At 40.6% G+C, this 18,381-nt stretch overlaps 2 protein-coding genes across 2 annotated transcripts in view; one reads left to right on the top strand and one right to left on the bottom strand.

Annotated features, from left to right (window-relative positions):
- Nucleotides 1-239: 239 nt before the first annotated feature.
- On the bottom strand, nucleotides 240-3,003 carry LOC134218465 (Golgi reassembly-stacking protein 2). Its single transcript, XM_062697477.1, has 4 exons — nucleotides 2,799-3,003; nucleotides 1,709-2,678; nucleotides 1,117-1,424; nucleotides 240-1,055 (listed from the first exon to the last, which is right to left on the bottom strand). Exons 1-4 carry the CDS (start codon nucleotides 2,859-2,861, stop codon nucleotides 741-743), a joined length of 1,656 nt encoding a protein of 551 aa, XP_062553461.1. The 5' UTR covers nucleotides 2,862-3,003; the 3' UTR covers nucleotides 240-740.
- Nucleotides 3,004-8,677: 5,674 nt separating this feature from the next.
- Nucleotides 8,678-18,381, top strand: part of LOC134218462 (arf-GAP with dual PH domain-containing protein 1-like) — a 34,506-nt gene continuing 24,802 nt past the window's right edge. Inside the window, exons 1-2 of the mRNA XM_062697472.1 lie at nucleotides 8,678-9,104; nucleotides 12,867-13,492. Coding sequence (XP_062553456.1) covers nucleotides 13,411-13,492 — 82 coding nt within the window. The 5' untranslated portion in view covers nucleotides 8,678-9,104; nucleotides 12,867-13,410. The remainder of the gene's footprint in view (nucleotides 9,105-12,866; nucleotides 13,493-18,381) is intronic.

The raw sequence follows: 18,381 nt of genomic DNA, 5'->3' as shown, positions 1-18,381 counted from the left end.
AGCTTAGGTTTCGTATTTTATTCCGTGTATTGACTCGCGCGAAACTGTGCCCGTATCCTTACGATAATTCAAACTTAACGATCGAAACAATTAATACATAAGCTGTTATTGTAAAACTTCTCTACGACTCGAGGCCTGAAATGTTTCCATTGGCGTACTGGTTATGGTGAAGGGGCGATTCCCTGCTATAGTGATAACTCAGTAAAAGGATTTCTTTCAATAAATCCTAGTACTGAAGGTACATTATCTCAGGACTCTTTATTATGATGCCGTTTTATTCTAGATAGCATAGAAAACAAAAAAAAATGCCTGTTGCTCATTCTATCAATAACTTAATCCACTTGTTATGGTATCAATAATTTATAGCTCATCATCTCGTGACCATAATAATAGTCTACTAGCATCAGCAAAAATCCCCAGGATATTTCGTAGAACTAATTGCACTAAATAAAAAAATATATTTTAAAAAAAGCTTCGAAAAAAATAGTGACATTCAATCGTTTCCATAATTGGTTCTCCAATTACCTTTCTCTTACTGTTTTAGGTAAATTACATAAACATCTCAAACAACAGGTCAGCAAATATTTTAGGTACTTACCTCCGTCATCGCAAGAACAAGTCAGAAGTTGAACAAAACTCGTAGAAGCTTGCAAGTGATAATATATGTACAATTATAACGAATACCTTCGATTTTGTAGCCATCGCATCGTCACCGTAGTACGTGCCTAACACTAAAAGGTCTATTGGGTAGTTGTCGAAGCCGGTGCTGCCGTTCCGCTTCCAAACTGCAGACCTCGCAGTGCTTCCGGTGGGATCGTCGCATTGACCGTGATCGGAGGCATTCCGGGGAGGGAAATGGGCGTTGTGACGGCGCTCGGTTGGAACAGTGGCGGCTGCTGGGTCAGATCTATTGTTGTGGCGTTTCCATGCGACGGTTGATGCTGGGGAAACGTTGAATACATCTGAATCGGAGCTGGTGCCTGGCCGGCGGCGTACGTTTGCGATTGGTACTGCGGCTGGGCGCCGGTCGGGTATGATAAGCTTGACGGTTGGAACTGAAAGTTGCAATAGTTAGTAAGAAGCTGTCAGTAGATTGTACGATATGAAATGTCTTACAGCGCTGGCTAGAGAAGTAGCAGCAGCCGAAATCGCAGGAGCATTTCCATAGGTTTGGTAGAAGTCACTCGCCAAGGTTGACGGTGGTGGGACATTGGGTGTGAAGACGCTCGGATTAATCGTTGGCAGAGTTGTGGTTGATGAAACGGTGCTTGTCGGACCATAAGACAAATCGACCAGAGTTTGCTGTTGCTGAGTGTTGGCCATCGAAAAAGGTATCTGCTGCTGTGCGGGTGGCGAGTACATAGGAATTGTAGCCGTTGCAGATGACATGGCAGCAACGACATCCGTACCGAAGGAAGGTGCAACTGAAACGGTAACAATAGAAACAGGTTATAACGCCAAGAGTTTCCGGGCATACTATAAAAGGGTTGCTTTGGAGCGAGTAGTAGTAAAACGCAATAGTTAATTGGCATCTTTTAACCAATATCATGCAACAGCCAACGAGGATATTTTTCAACCGGAAAAAGGACATTGGATGTTGCCCAAAACGATTCAAAATAGGAGCAGACGTTCGGTTAAGAAAAATAATCGATGCTGCTACTCGTAGAAAACATTACAGTTGACGACCTACACGTAGCTTATTACTTACCGTTAGTACCAGAAGATGACAAAGTGCCAGCAGGTGGCGTATAATAAGCCTCGGTAATGCTAATCGGAGGGGAAGTCACCGACGCCGGCGGCATTACATTGTTATTGACACTGACAAACTGGGTAGGATTGTTGTTGGTCTGGTCTACTGTGCTCATGTTGGAAAATTGGTTCGCCAGAGACGCCGTGGTAGTGCTATCCGTTGTTACAGTCTGTGAAACCGTCAGCAAATCTGTATGAACCGTTCCGGCCGTTGAAGCAAATGTATTTGCAAGCGGGGGAACCATCGGGATGAAAGGAATGGCTCGATTAGCCGCGTTAGGATCTGTTGCCGAGGCGACCGATGTTGGTACCGGGCTCATGCTCTGACTAAGCGCCGTTCCCGTAGGGGGAGCCAACTTAGCATCCGCTGGCAATACCCTAATCGGTATTCGATGCAAATAGCCGTAACCGATTCCACAACCCAAGCTTCCCTCACCACCCCATTTATTGTTGGGAGTGATGGTTACCTCCCTGCAGGCGTCCTTATCGATGTTGTATACGTACATCTTCAGGGGCCTTCCCTTGTGGGACTCGATCAGTGTGAATAAATCTTCGCTTTCGTGCAAAATTGAATCTGCCCCGATAATGTAATCCGTGAATGGGATCAAACCAGCTTCTTCTGCCGGTGATGATGGATGCACCTCCAGAATGTGCCAAACATTCTCATTAGCACCTTCGAACGAACAGAACCGAATGCTAACGCCAAGCAGTCCTTGACCTCCCCATGTTGTACTCGGCGTTATATTGACAACCCGGATGTTTTGCGTTTTGCTGCTAAAGATAGTCATCTGGATCTCCTTGTCAATGTTTGCTTTCAGCAGCTCCTTCAGCGTATCGTTGTCTTGATCCAGCCGAGTGTTCCCAATCGCCAGGACAAAATCAAAGAACGCTTCCAATCCAGCCTTCTGGCCGGGGGAGTGATCTTGCACCTGCGAACATAGAACATCGGTTTATAAACCATCCGTCGCCGTAGCGAAATGCACGAAAAACTGAACACGTCATCTGTCATTCGTCGGAAGGTGCTTAAGAAAACGGGATCTGGAACTTACCCGCAGGACATGGTAACCCTCAGTACCGCCACCGGGGACGGAAATACTATGCGAGAGACCCATCGTTTACCTCGAGCAAACCCAAACCAGCACTTTACCGTAACTTTATCACCTGAAAATTCGATCACAAACTCGTCCGGCTGCAACGAAGATGAGCACAGCCAGTGTAAAATTTATGAATGATAATCCAGGGTTGAAGTGTTATTTTGATAAGGCCCGAATGACAGTTGCTTATGCTGCAGAGCGCAGTGCGAAGGGTCCCAGTTGTTGCACCGCCGAAAGACTCGTCGAATGCACGACATCCGCAGTTTTCCGCGAGCGGTAATAGACCACACGGTTGTTTGTGAAAACCCATTGATGGGTGAAAAAACACCCATTTTTAAATAGCGTTCCTCTCTGTCATAAAATGGGGGAATTTATCAACCATGCAATGGGTAAAAAAATACCCATTAGAGGAAACCAAATACATTAAAAAACGGTTATATTTTTACACATTAATGGGTGAAAACAAGTTCAAACACGAAACACACTGACAAAAATCCAATCATATCCATTATGTGTGGCACACATAAATTTCGACTATAGCATTTTCCACATAACGGCCATATGAATTTGCATAGCATATATGTGGAAACACACATAACCCTTATTAACTAATAACCTTTATGTGCACTACAAAAATTCCACACATTTTTATTGGCAAAAATCCATTAATTTTATTCATGATTCTAATTAGTGCACACATAACCACTCTCCACGCGAAGTACAAATATAATCTATAATCAAATAAAATGTATGTGTGGTCTCTAATATGCAGTTATTGAATTTATGTGTGGGTACAAATTGCATATATTTGGGTCGCCAAATTGCAAAAAATTATGTGTGCGACAAATATATTCAATATAAAGATTTTTTTCGGTGTGGATTTTCCAATAGCGGGTGGTTATTAACGCACACATAAAATTTATTTGTAAATTTCTTTAGATTTTTGCCAATAAAAATGTGTGGATTTTTATTAGTGTATCTTGGTGAGAAGGGCAGCGTCCTTCAGATTTTATCAAGTTTTATCAATTATATTTAAAACTATAGTGTATATTGCGCTTTTTGCACTTCATAAGAGTTTTGCGAGATTTTTTTTCTCACAGTCATCTTTTTCTCACACTCAATACACTCAAAAAAGTTTGATTTTCCGTGTATAATATTTGTGTGTGAGTGCTCAATCTGAAAACATATAGACGTCAAATCATGGCGGGAATCGATTTAGTGTACACGCCTCCATATGACTAACGAGTAATGGGTTATAATTGGGTAAATTTCAGTAACAAAAATCGATCAACCCGAAATGAGAGTGGGTGTGAGAAAAAGAAGCGGGCAAAACACAATCTACACATAACTCTTCAAATTGGTGAAATCGGCAATATATACAAACTCTCGGAACAACGCAAGTGAGACAAATGATATTTTTGTATATAAGTAATCTAATGCTTCAAATTATGCTTCCAGCAAGGCTTCCAGTCGATTGTATAATGTGATAACATTTTTTTGTGTTTACGGAAAATGAAGAAACTTGGACGCAGAGTCAAGCAAAAGCAGAAGGGTGAGCATTTTAATTCTATTCATTCGACAGCATAATTTCTTTAAAATGAAATATCAATACATATAAAGGTTATCCCTGCCAAGATGATGGACGTGCACGAAAATTGTTGGAACCTAAGTCGGTACATTCTTGCACGCATTTCAAACCGCCAAATAACGTGGATGATGATCGATAGGATGCCAGAGCCTCAATTTATTTATTAAGCTTAATTCGTAGTTTTCATAACTGTACCTCTGCGCTGTAAATGAATAGCATAAATAAAATCAAGTAAAAGTGTTTTATTTTTTACATTTATTGATTAGCTACCATGAATATCACGAATTTATAATCGACCACTGCTTCAAAATCTGATTCCAAAAATGGGTAAATTTTTACCCATTTTATGGGAAGCTCGGCTATTTTCAATGGGTGAATAAATACTCATTTTGTGACATAAACTGCTTTTACCCATTAATGGGTAAATCGAGTTTACCCATTAAATGGGGAGAGGCACTTCTAGCGAAAATGGGGGTTTTTTCACCCATTAATGGGTTTTTACAAACAACCGTGCAATGCAAACTCTAACTTAACCTCACTTATTTTGACAGTTCACAGAGCTTGTTTACAAGGTGTTAGAAGAAAAATCGATAAGGGGAAAATTAAAATTCATATTTTTAGTTCAAAATTGCTGTGATCCGAGTATTTCAGTGGTATTCTTTGCATTCAGCATGAAATCAATCACAAAGGACATCTACATGCGAATAAAATGACCAAACATTTTTATCGGAAGCTTCGCCGGAGACTAAGTCCAGATGAAATAGCTCTGTGAACTGTCAACCTACGTCATCATGCACTGGTCTATGGCCGCCAGCTTGCCTGCGGATTAAGGCTCGATGCCCACGTAGCGTCATTTCAACGCAGAGTGCACGTGGCGTCAAAAAGACGCAGGTGTGCACCGAAAAAAAGCGGTAACGCAGCGTCACCACGCCGATGCACACCAGCGTTAATTTAACGCTGCGTGCACGTGGCGTTGAAAAACCGTGCACGTGGCGTTCAAAAAGATTACCAGTACCAAAAAAAAACCCGTTCAGAGCAGCTTCGAACTATTGACGTCGAGAATGAGAGGCCCCAACCTATACCTCGCATCTATAGTCGCTTCGTTGCAATGTGTGTGGAAAGTGTGCGTTACATGCCTCTTTTTGTTAATCACACCTTCATTGAAATTTGGTTGAATTTATTCTACCTAAAAGGACGAAGACTCAAACTACAAGGCCAATAAACGTATCCCTAGTAACCCGCTTTTCATTCATGCTGAGTAAATCCTCCACGCAAAGTGGTGCCTCGTGCAAACAATAGCAAGCAACAGACGGCAGTGATGCTGGAATAAAAAGTGCAATGAGCCTTGCGTTCATACAGCAATTAGTTTTATGTAAATAACATTTTTCACGAGCGTCGGATGACTTTGCAGTCTTCCAATGAAAGTTTGCTGGTAAAATTTCCTATGTTGGATCGATTTATCGTTAGAGAATAATGGGACCACCGACAAACCGACGGGCCTCTCTGATTCCAAAATTGGCAAAAAAAATTACAATCGTTTTACTCCGAGTGTAGTAACTCGTTCTGTCATTACTGACATTAACGTTCTTTTGATAGAAAAAGTCAAGAAAAAGAAAAAGCAAAATGCACGCAATCCACCAGCTAGTCGACGTAAACATTATATGCACGTTTCAAACAATCTACACAGCGATGAAGATAAAAATAACCATGTAATAGAAAATCTTTTTCGATGTCTAAATCGACATTTAAGTCTTTACGATCATTACACACATTTTCGAAAATCGAAGGTTTTCATTTGGCTCACGAATCCTATCATAAAACTCTTGATATTAATAATATTGAATACTGATTATTACGTGGAAGCTGATGAAATAAATTCAAGAGTGCATGACCAAATTTGCTCGCACATTTGTGAGAGATGTTGTGTAAACCATCGCACAGATGGAGCTAGGTAATGAAAGGAGAGTAATTGCCAAGAAATTTGAAGAACTGTATATGGGAAGGCACGTCGGTTTGTCGGTGATGGGACACCTTGGGGATTTTTTCTTTGTAAAGGTAAATTTCCCCATAGTAAATCCTATGGAAAATTAAAATCGCCGGCGCTAAAATATAGTTTCACCGATTGATCTGAAATTTGGTACATGCATTGTAAGACCCAAAAGGCTTCTGAAAAATATGAAGGAACGATTTTTTTTTTCATATATCCGCATGTCCCAGGCTACTGGGTACCTTGCGTGAACGCGGCGTGCACGCATCGTAAAAAACCGCTACGTGGACATTGGTCTTAAGGGCAGTGAACCCATATGTATTTTCTGTCGAAACCTGCTGCTGCGCTTACCATTCTGGATGGACCATTAGGGGCCGATGCCCATGTAGCGTTTTTTCAACGCTGCGTGCCCGTAGCCAAGATTTTTTTATGTACAGGTTATCCGACTTCGTCAGTAGATGGGAATAACCAGCGCGGGGGGGAAAAATCTTGCCCGTAGCGTTGAAAAAACGCAGGTGTGTATCGGCGCGGCGACGCTGCGTTGCCGCCTTTTCTCGATGCCCATCATGCCGCCGCATGCACTCTGCGTCGAAAAGACGCTCGTGGGCCAAGATTTTTTATGTATGTATTTTCTCCTTTGCAAAATTTTTATATTTCTTCCATTCAACGCCATTTTTTTCCCGTCCGGTGAAAACGACGCGTCATTATCTTGCTCTAAATTTTCCATTTAAGTGAAGTTCACAGAAAATACGTTTTCGTTAAATTTGATTTTTTTTTACCGCTAAAAGGGAATAAGACTTCTGAATAACGCAACCACACGCGGTATACGCAGACGCTTCGTCTGATAAGCAACCTTCTAGACAGTCTTATTCACGTATATTCCGGGCACCAAACTAATGATTTGACACGAGATGATTAACAAAGATCCTAAGCCGGAACTCGAGTGATATTGGTAAGATCATTTGATAAGTTTCCCTCGAAGTTTCCATATTGACTCGATTTATATTTTGATTAATTTCTTTCTGCAGGCTATATGTATCATATTGCGTCGTGTAAAAAGCGTCTACGAACGGGATGTGGACATTGTATTTCATTCCGAACAATTCTCTCTTGTTCAAATCTGGACCCGCATAGGACCAAGACCAGCCGCACGCGTCCACAACCAGTTTACCAAGTGAACTAGACCCCAAATCCGTACCTGTGAATGGTTCCGCGGGCGATTAAATGTCATTAACGTATCTGATGATCACACGGTTTCAATAAAAATAAACATTCTGTTTTTAAAAACTAATCTTAAATTTTCATTTTTATTTTGCCCATAACAAAAAAACAACAACAAACGAACATAACCTAGAAACTATAAACAAATCCAAGATAAACTAAGCAATCATAAAGCTAACTTATACTAGCGAAAGTTTTTCTTAAATTTATACTATCTCAGTATTGTTGGATGGAATACGAGATTGGGGTCAACCAGGCGAATAGCCATTTAGAATGACTTTTAAACTATTAAGTATAAATTTATTTCTGAGTGTAGGTTGCACTGCGAGAGTTTGGGAGAAAAGTCGTCAGAAGCGATTAGTCACATTCAAAATCAAATTTTCTCCATAAAATTTACTTCACTTTTTGGTACATATATGGTCACATGTTTTCCACTGGAAATGGCTTTTCACAGTCTTTAAGCAACTGTTGAAGACGAATCCCAACCAAATAAGCCGTGAATTAAAAATCCGGGAATTCATAACCTGCTATTTAATCGGAAAAATCATATGCAAGCACCCACCGGCTGGAAACTCATCCTATAGGGCACTGCACGGACTGATTTGTCTCTTTCTCGCTGCAAAGAAATTAGAAAACAACAAGGCCAGTGAACGTCAAAATTCATGAAGAACGAAAGAGAAAGAGATTTTTCCGTGCAATGCCCCATTAACTAATAACCTTTATGTGGATTTTCCTATAGTGGGTGGTTATTAACGCACACATAAAATTTATTTGTAAATTTCTTTAGATTTTTGCCAATAAAAATGTGTAGATTTTTATTAGTGTAGGAACTTTACGGAATTTCCTCGGGAAAGTGCTCGGAATTTCCTCGGAAAACGCTTCGAAATTTCGTCGATCCACGCGAGAATCGTGTAGGAAAAATATTCGGCGAGTTGTTGGCGCGGCATAATATTTTGACTGATCAACGACAATCTTTTGTAAGTTTTATGATAGACAGGCAGCGCATAGCATAGCTATCAAATTTATGTTTATGCTCATTCATCGTTCGCTTTCGTCTGGTTTCTTGAGATCTGCGCTGAAACGGACCAACGTCGTCAGTAGAAAAGTGCTGTGGATTATTTTTTACGCAAGATTCAACTCGTCAAAGACAATCTCCTGAAAGAAGTGACCAAGTGAAGCTTATGCGTCAGCTTCAGTGAAAGTGGAAAAAGAAAAAAAGCCATTGAAAATTTCACACCTTCCCGGGTCAATGAAAAGTGCACGCACGGGGCGTACGCGACAAAATCCTCGTCATCATCGTCTGTGAAAAGTATGCGGGGCGGGACGCGGTCGACAGACAATCGGGTTCGAATATCGACGGTAGAGGAAAATTAAACGCCAGTGCATTGAGATTTTCGAAAATACGCAATAATAATCGGTGAAAATAATGCTGCGACGTGGATTATGAGACAGCATTACAGAATTGGTTTGTATTTAGGGGAAATGACGGAATCGAACGCAGGATTTTCATTGGGGGCACCCAGCAAAAAAGGCATGGCGGAGCCCCATCCGCGAAGCAGCATCAGGGAATGGAAAGAAAAGAGGGCATCGTGTTTTGGTTTTAGGCGCGTTTGTATGTGTGCGTCTGTCTGGCTGCTCCTACGATGATGGCTTCTCGGTATTTTCACAACAGAGACTTCCAAACGGTTACACTTTGCGTCCCACTCAAAATATAAGGAGTGATTTTGATTGGGAACAAATTATTACACATTTTTGGCACTTACTCTTTGCCGATTTGCTTGCAATGTTAATACTCATCGCAGTATGCTGTCCAGATGGTCAAAATACATACTGTGCTTATTATTTCTCGAGCAACATATGATTAGGGCCGAAAAACCAACAATGCTGAACCGAGAAAAATGAGGTTCAAGTTTTCTATTACTAATTTAATTCATTTATTGAATTTGAAACTCATTTCATGGCCAAAACCATGTCAATGCTATAAGTAAATGGTTATATTATAACAGCAGATTAAGATTAATTGAAAAACCATTCGAAATCTACAAAATTTCAACTAAAACAAAAATTGCGCCGTTTACTCGCATTACTCAAAGCTAGTGACATCATCGGATTTGTTTTGATTTGCTAGCCAGAGCAGTTCTGCTATGCGATATATCGAAAACCTAGTAAGAATATACATTTTAAAATAACTTGAAGCTAGTTTTTCTAAATAAACAATATAAAGTGAACGGCCTGAAAACCAAAGCAAACATTCCGCATGGTAGTTAAGGGCGCCAATAAAGGACTTAAAAACCACTATAGTGCAAATGGTTCATGAGACGTTCACTCAAAATAGCAATAAATGTGTTTCTTAAGAAATATTAAGTACGGAGTTTTACCTACGATAAAGAATCATTTTCAAAGCAATCGTTTACGCTAGAAAATTAAAAATCGTGGTTTTGGTTTATAAGCCGTAATCATATGTTACGCGAGATTTGTTATTTTGTGCCACCAAAAAATTTAAATTACGAGGAAGTACGGGTTCCGTGCGCGTCTTTTGCCTTTCCAAGACATGAACTGAACTGATTCATATTTGTGAAACAAATTAAACAATTTGAAATATTTTTTTCGATTTTGTCACATCTCGAGCAACATATCTCGCTTAACAATTGATTAGGGCCTACAATGAAAAGTAAACAAATTCAATTTCAACACCCTTCGATAGCATCCTCTAATAGCTACTAATAGTATAAAAATGTTCCGCATCTTCAATTAAATTACTTAGAAAAAACTAATTTTTAATTGGGCCTACAACGTGTTATTTTCAAAATATGTGTAGGTCCACCCTAAAAAACGGCCAAGCCACTCGTTTTTTTCTGTCTGGGATAAGCCTTCTCCAACTTCGGGCCGATAACGAGATTTTTTTTCGAACCGTCATCGGCCCGACCTCGGAGAGAGAAAATTTCCCCTCCCGAAAAGCCTTATCCCGTGTTTACTTTCGAAAAATGCCATAAACAAAGGGTCTATGAATGACAAGCAAATGCAGAATGACTTATCAAGAAGGCCTATCCCGGAGAAAAAAATTTAAATAGACTTAAACTTATATTTTAACGATTTCGACACATTTTTGCATGTTTTCGATGCAATTAAGGTTATGGATGGATAGATAGTGCTGATTATGAGCTTTTAGGAGTTTTTGCTGCTTAAAATATCATAAACCTGGGAAATAGGAATAGAAATTGTGATGCATTTTTTTCGAACGGCATTTTCTCAGTGTTTACGTTTTGGCTGTAGGCCCTTTTCAAATGTTACGCGAGATATGATAATACGGCCAAAAATCCAACAATGCTGAACAGAGAAAAATGAGGTTCAAATTTCGTTACAACTAATTTAATTCTTTGATTGAAGTGGAAACTCATTTCATTGCCAAAAACATGTCAATGATATACGTAAATTGTTATAACAGCAAATTTAGATTAATTGAAAAACCATTTCAAATCTATTAAATTTTAGCTGAAACAAGAATTGCACCGTTCACTTGCATTACCGGCAATACGTCTGGCTTTTTAGGCCGTTTGCTCAAAGCTAGTAACATCATCGGATTTGTTTATACTTGTTAACCAGAGCAGTTCTGCTATGCGGTATACTGCCGTTCTATGCATAATTTGTTCCATGTTACCTCTGATGGAAAAAAATCAAACTCAAGTCAATTTGTTCCACTAATTTCAGAATCAATTGGATCTGAAAATTTTATCAATATTTTTCGAAAGTTATTAGCGTACACACTCAGTTTTTATTTCAGCAGCTCGGCAAAAATCCGCACAGCCGTGTGCCAGCAAAATAAATAACTGATATTCCGTCAAAAATAGCGTTTGTTAGCTGATTTTCGGCAAACTATTTGCTGATTATCAGCAATTTTGACAGAAATCTCGGCAAAAAACATGTTTGCTGGGGTACGGCTGTGCGATTCTCGGTAAAAGTTCAATATTTTGCTGAGATCCCGGTAAAAAAAATTAAGTGTGTAGGCAACCCTTTTACAAGACATAATATGAATTACTACTTATGTAAACGTTTTTCAGTATCCATTATCATCAAACGACAGTTTCATGTTTTCAGTGGGACAAATCGACTCGAGTTTGAGTTCCTTCATCAAAGGTAACATGGGACAATTATGCGTAGAACGGTAGTATATTGGAAACCTAGTACGAGTATACATTTTAAAATACTTGAAGCCATATTTTCTAAATAAACAATATAACGGCCTAAAAACCAAAGCAAAACACTGTATGGTAGAGGTAGTTACTGGCGCTAAACAAAAGACTTGAAAACCACTATGGTGCAAAAGGTTCATGAGACGTTCACTCAAAATTGCAATAAATGTGTTTCTGAAGAAATATCAGGAACGGAGTTTTACCTAGCATGAAGAAGGCAAGGCAATCTTTTATGCTAGAGAATCAAAAATCATGGTTTAGGTTTAAAAGCCGTAATCATTTGTTACGCGAGACATTTTTTTATCTTATCACTGTATTTAGTCTCATTAGTAGCCCATAGAATGTTGGGATTGAATAGTTGATTCAAAAGTAGGTATAAGATTGCTAATGTCGTTCCTGTTCGCGTGACTAACATCTAGGTTACGTTGATGTTTGACCTGGCAGCCAAAGCACCAACTACAAGTTGTGTCAAACCGATGTTGTTGATGGAATTAAGCATGCACTACAACATGATGCATAAATTATGGCCAATTGATGCTTGTTGAAGCACAATTTGGCAAAATAATTTAAATGACTACAGCGCCACTAGCGTTCTAGTACTTATGCTTCTACTGATTCAATTGAACACCTGTTCCAAGCATTTTTAAAGCAGTAGGTCAACATGGGTGATAGCATTAGAATCGATTTTAATAATTTCCCTGCTTTGAGCGTGCTTACGCAAGGAGTTTATTTGTTTGTTCTTGATTTTCTTGCAGTTAAAATGCGCAAAACATCTGCTATAATATTTTATTGAATGAACATATTTTCTCAATAACAAATAAAAGGAGGGGAGATATTGAAGATCCTCAAGCGCCCTTGATACCACATGTTTTATTGAAAATGTCCGTCCTTTAAAAAAATTACTTGAGATGCACATTTAGGTGGCAAACGGCTTTGGCATATTTGATTCTTTGTTGATAAAACTTGGAGATGACTTCATACAACATATAAAAAATAGTGGCTCCCAAATGAATCATGATTGCAAACCTCTGTCCCAGATAGGAAAAAAAAAACAAACCACGGCGCAACCATCATCATCACCATCTCGCGGTCGCGGTCAGAGCGGAAGCAGTGTGATTGTGAGTGAAGTACCTATCTCTAGTGCAGAGTAAAAAATTTCGGCAGCTCCGTGGAACGGAAAAGCAAAACAAGAAGAGTGCATCGGAGTGCAACCCGGAACAAGTGAAGAAGAAAGTGTGCTCTTCTGCGTGCACACTCGCTCTGGTGCAGTGAAAAGTTGAATCACTGGAAAGTCCCCTCGCCACCAGTCAGCAGTGGTAAACGTCTCGTCGGTCGTGGTACGTTCACAAGTCGGGTGTTGTTCACGAGGTGTGGTGTGTTTTGATGTTGGGAAAATCAGCAGTGATATAGGCCTACAGAAAAATAGGCGATTACAGAGTTCTTTTTTTCGCGCACGTCTGGCAAAGGCGACGACGTCGATTTATCATCAACAACAATTAGCCTGTCCCGTCTGACCGATTGCCAGTCGGTGGTAGGAGAAGAACGGTGAAAAGTGTTGGAAGTGACGAACCAATCCGGATAATGGCCGATCAGAATGAAAAAATCCTTCACCGTCTGCTGCAGATTGACGGCAACAACGAGTGCGCGGATTGCGGAGCAAAATGTAAGTAATTACGATTTACTATTTTTCTTGTCCCACAGGCTGATGAGTTAGGAGGTCGAGGTATTATACACGCAGTATGAATAGTTATACTAAGGTGGTAGTAGTAGTGATCAGTATCAGTACTACGAACTAGCACTGAACGATTTCACCATAGCACCATGGGAAGTCAGGTGGTCAAACATCTGAAATTAACGAATCGGAGCTTAGCTGAACTTCACCCACTGGTAGATATAAAATATCAATACGCCAATCCATAGGCTAACGAGGCAGATTCTTACAGTTGGATTTTTTCAATATCTTCCGTTTTAATTTATGTTTTTCAAATATTTAAAATTCCTAAAGGATCAGTTTTCTTTCTTTCTCATTCTGGTATATACATATGCATATCGACTTTTAAAACTTGTCATAAGACGAGTTCGTTCAATTCCATTTAATTTCGTATTTCGACCTCAACAGTAAGGCCGTCTTCATTGGCTCGTACTTGACTTACTTTTCAAACCTTTGTTGCACACTTGAAATATATAACCAAACTCAGTTGAAATTGAAGTTTTTATCTGCTGAACGCTCGGTTGCCAAATTTGAAATTGCTTCCAATCTGTCAAACTAACCAAACATTCGGTTCTATCAGCATTTATTTCTACCGAAAGCTGTCAATTAAACCGAATGAACTGTATTTCGTATAGCGAAATTCGGTTTCTTAGCCCTTGGTTTTTACTTTAATCGAATCTGAATTAGAATTCAAAGGCTCGTTTTAGAACTCTGACTCCGATTATATTAGGGAAAAATTTAGTAGAAGAAAAACAATAAACGTTTATTAATATAGTGGAAGTGGTATTCGTTATTTATAATACCATTTTTACTATTTATAATACCGAACTTGTAAACATTTAGGCTCAACCGTATTTTTCGGTTTAAATTTTGTTCTTATTTGTCAAAAGATATTTAATGTACCGAATGTTCGGTTTTTATTAAAAATATTTTGAAGAAAACGAACGACTAATCGGTTCATTGCTTTCAACCGATTTAGTTCGGTAAAAAATTCAACCGAGTTCGGTATTATAATTTAGGTGTGTGGGTGGTACCCCGAAATATGTAAAACTTGAAATCTAATAAATTAAAACATGTTTCGATCTTGTTGAAATTTTGATGAATTGCTTCACATTTAATGAGGTACTGATTCAGGATGACAGCAATGTTACTTATTTTTGTGCAATCAGTTCTTGTAAATTTTAATGACGCTGCTAGGCTTATTTTATATTAAGCCTTTTACATTTTACATTACACAATTTTGAATTTTTTCAACATAAATTGAAGAAAAAATAATAAGAAAACTATCAAATAATTTATTTACTAGTTGCCGGAGTGCCATACCTGATGTATGTACAAGGCTACGACCACAAACTACGCCTGTAATTAGTCTATTTAGATATTATTCGTAAAAATAATCTTATCGCAAACATAATCGACGTGACTCGTAAAATTGACCTTATCGTCTATGGTTACACATAAATGCCGAAAGGGTGTGGCATCCAAACGAGTTGGACAACCCGATTTAGATTTTCAATCTTATTGATCTCCTGTCCAGCCGCCATCTGCATACTTCGATATACCATCCTTCCCAGTGAATCCCAGCTTCAGACTGGGTGCGCTCAAATTCCTCGGCATCTGATTCGCTTCATGCCAGTCTTGCTGGTTCGGACAGCTTGATTGTTGTCCGGGAGAACAAGTAGTGTGTGTAACGTAAAACGGCCCTCCAAATATCCTAAAATAAATGTTGTTATTCGGGAGTTGGTTGTTCTCATCCTTCATCTGCACATAGGCAATATCAAGGAGAATCTTTGCCAGTTTGGCAATCTCTTGGCTAAAGCTTCTGGATGTTAATTTGCTGATTTAGCTTGAATCCATCACACTGTAGCAATTGTAGCATCCTCTAGTAATGACACGCATCGCCAGGATTTGTTACAACAAACTGTTGCTCAAGATGCTTTACAATCAACTCAAACTCTTCTTCGAATTGGGTGATAATAATTATATCATATGCGGATGTATGAGAAACTTTTCTCCTGTTTTCCGCATGTGTGTATGTTTGCGTCTACGGTTTCCAATGATTCGGTAAGATTGCGAGGCTCCCCTATTTCCATGCTAACCAAACGTGCTTTACGGCGCACTACGCTCATCGGATTCTTGAATTGATGCTGCATTTGATGACGACTCAGTGATTTGTGATTCAACGGCTGCCATGTTGAGCTGCAAGGTAGATAGCAAGGTAGATGCCTACCTGGCTTCGCTGGATCGAACGCTCCAAAAAGCTAAGAATGCTGCGCACCACGTCGAGATGGTGTCCCTAGACATCTCCAACGCCTATAACCGAACCTTGATATCACGAATCCTACAAAAGGCAATCTGTTTTAAGTTCATCAATAATTTCCTGCTTGAACGATCCTTCCGAGTGCAGCTCGGAGCGCCTACATCCAAAACCATGAAGGAGTCCCCCAGGCATCAGTAATCAGTAAATCCCGGATCAGCACGATCAAGCTTATTTCGAGGAGGAGAATTACTGCCGTTCTACGCATAATTGTCCCATGTTACCGTTGATGGAAAAATCCAAACTCGAGTCAATTTGTCCCACCAATTTATAAAATCGATTCGATCTTAAAATTTAACAAATATTTTTGGGATGTTATGAGCGTAGGCAACACTTTTCCGGGACATAAAACGAATCCCTACTTATTTAAACGGTTTTCAGCCTCTATTATTATCAGACAACAACTTAATTTTTTCAGTGGGACAAATTGACTCGAGTTTGAGATTTTTCATCAAGGGTAACATGGGACAATTATGCGTAGAAGGGCAGATTAGGAGTGACCGGCCCACCCGACTTCGCGTCGCCGACGCCTTGACAATTACGTAAAGCACAAGCACCAAGCGCAGAGTCTCTTCAGCTAGCACATCGAGGACCGATACCGATCAACGTCGACAAAATACACGGATGGCTCTAAGGCCACAGACAGGGTGGGAATTGAAATTAACTCCAGTGACAACCCATCCGCCTCCTACCGGCTACCGAACATTTGATCCGTCTTCTCGGCGGAAGCTGCACCAGTATTTCAGGCTGTGTCTCTGCCGAATAATGAACCGGCAAGCGTGCTCGCAGCCCTGGCCTCAGCATCCAACCGCCACCCATTCATCCAAGTTATCCAGGAAATTCTAAATGACGACGTCACCTGATGTGGGTCCTCGGCCATGCAGGCATCCGGAGAAACGAAAGCGCCGACATCCTGGCCAACATCGGCCGAACAAGTTCCTTCGTCTGTCGCAGCGTTCTAGCTGACAACGCCAAATTGTGGGTAAAGAACTAAATTAACACAGCATGGGCAATAGATTGAAAAAGGTAGTGGAACGTTTGCTAGAGAGCAACAAACAATCAACTTCCTTTAGGACTAATCTTTTCAACAAAATATAACCGACCCGGCAAAGAAATACGGACTACTTACTTACTTATGAATCCTGTACACCTCTGGTGGTGCAAAGGGCCTACTTGAAAGATCTTCATCCTGAGCGTTGCCCAGCTATCGCTTTAACCTGTTGCCAGGTTAGATTTCGGTCGACTCTGGGTCTGCCTCTGCTGCGATGTCCTGGAGAGAGAGAGCCGTCGCAACCGGGGACATTCGCCTTCTCTACGATATCGATGCCTGCGAAAGACGCGAATGATCAGTTATTGACCGACCCAACTGACCAGCTGAAACGCTGGTTCGAGCACTTCGAACAACTTTTTCAAGTGCCAGCCAGGCCACCACGACCTGGGCATGATCTGCCTAGAATCCGACGTATAACACGCGTCAGTACCGAAGCTCCATCACTGCTAGAGATTCAAACAGCCATCCAAAGAATGAAACCGAATAAAGCCCCAGGGGTCGATCGCCGAGATGCTCAAAGCTGACCCTATGACATCCGCTCAACTACTGCATCGTTTGTTTCGTAATATCTGGGAACCGCAACTTTCCCGGTCGAATGGATGCAAGGTATCTTAGTGAAAGAGTCCAAAAAGGGTGACCTGACTGTATGCGATAACTGGCGAGGCATTATGTTGCTGTGTACCGTTCTCAAACTTCTATGCAAAATTATCCTAGCCCGGATTCAGGAGATGCGACTCTCCGTCGGCAGCAGGCCGGATTCCGTGCCGGAAGATCCTGTGTGGACCATATTGTCACGCTCCGTATCATTCTGGAGCAGGTCAACGAATTCCAAGAGTCCCTGTGGGGCGCCCTGAGACGCAAGGGTGTTCCTGATAAAATCATCGGCCTCATAGAAAGCACAGTACGAGGCCTTTTCGTGTAGAGTGCTGCACAATAGGGTCCTGTCCGACACTATCGGGTCGTAGCTGGTGTGAGGCAAGGATATATTCTATCATCGTTACTGCTCCTCATCGTAATCGACGAGATTCTGGTAGATGCGATTGACCGTGAACCAAACCGCGGGCTGTTATGGCAGCCTATAATTATGGAGCACCTAAACGACTTCGAATTGGCTGATGACGTTGCACTCCTCGCGCAACGGCGCTCTGATATGCAGAGTAAGCTCAACGACCTTGCCGAGCGCTCCTCTTCGGCAGGTTTAGTCATCAACGTCAACAAAACCAATTCGTTGTATGTAAACACGGTGACTCCTTCCATTTTCACAGTAGCCGGGCAACCAGTGGAGAATGTTGAAAGCTTCCAATATCTTGGTAGCCAAATCGCGTCAGACGGCGGTACCAAGATCGACATAAGCGCACGGATCAAGAAAGCAAGGGCTGCCTTTACGAGAAATATCTGGAAATACAGGCAGATAAGTGATCGCACCAAAATACGATTTTTTTAACTCTAACGTGAAATCTGTGCTGTTATACG

The sequence above is a fragment of the Armigeres subalbatus genome, chromosome 2 (genome assembly GCF_024139115.2).
Source record: "Armigeres subalbatus isolate Guangzhou_Male chromosome 2, GZ_Asu_2, whole genome shotgun sequence".
Taxonomy (NCBI): Eukaryota; Metazoa; Arthropoda; class Insecta; order Diptera; family Culicidae; genus Armigeres; species Armigeres subalbatus.
Note: the sequence above shows the minus strand (reverse complement) of the source record. Positions and strands in the feature narration are given on the sequence as shown.

Coding starts and splice junctions, on each gene's coding strand:
- LOC134218465 (XM_062697477.1), bottom strand. CDS start 2,861: ATGGGTCTCTCGCATAGTATTTCCGTCCCCGGTGGCGGTACTGAGGGT. Junction 2,679..2,798: donor AGGGTTACCATGTCCTGCGG/GTAAGTTCCAGA, acceptor CTATGTTCGCAG/GTGCAAGATCACTCCCCCGG. Junction 1,056..1,116: donor CTACTTCTCTAGCCAGCGCT/GTAAGACATTTC, acceptor TGCAACTTTCAG/TTCCAACCGTCAAGCTTATC.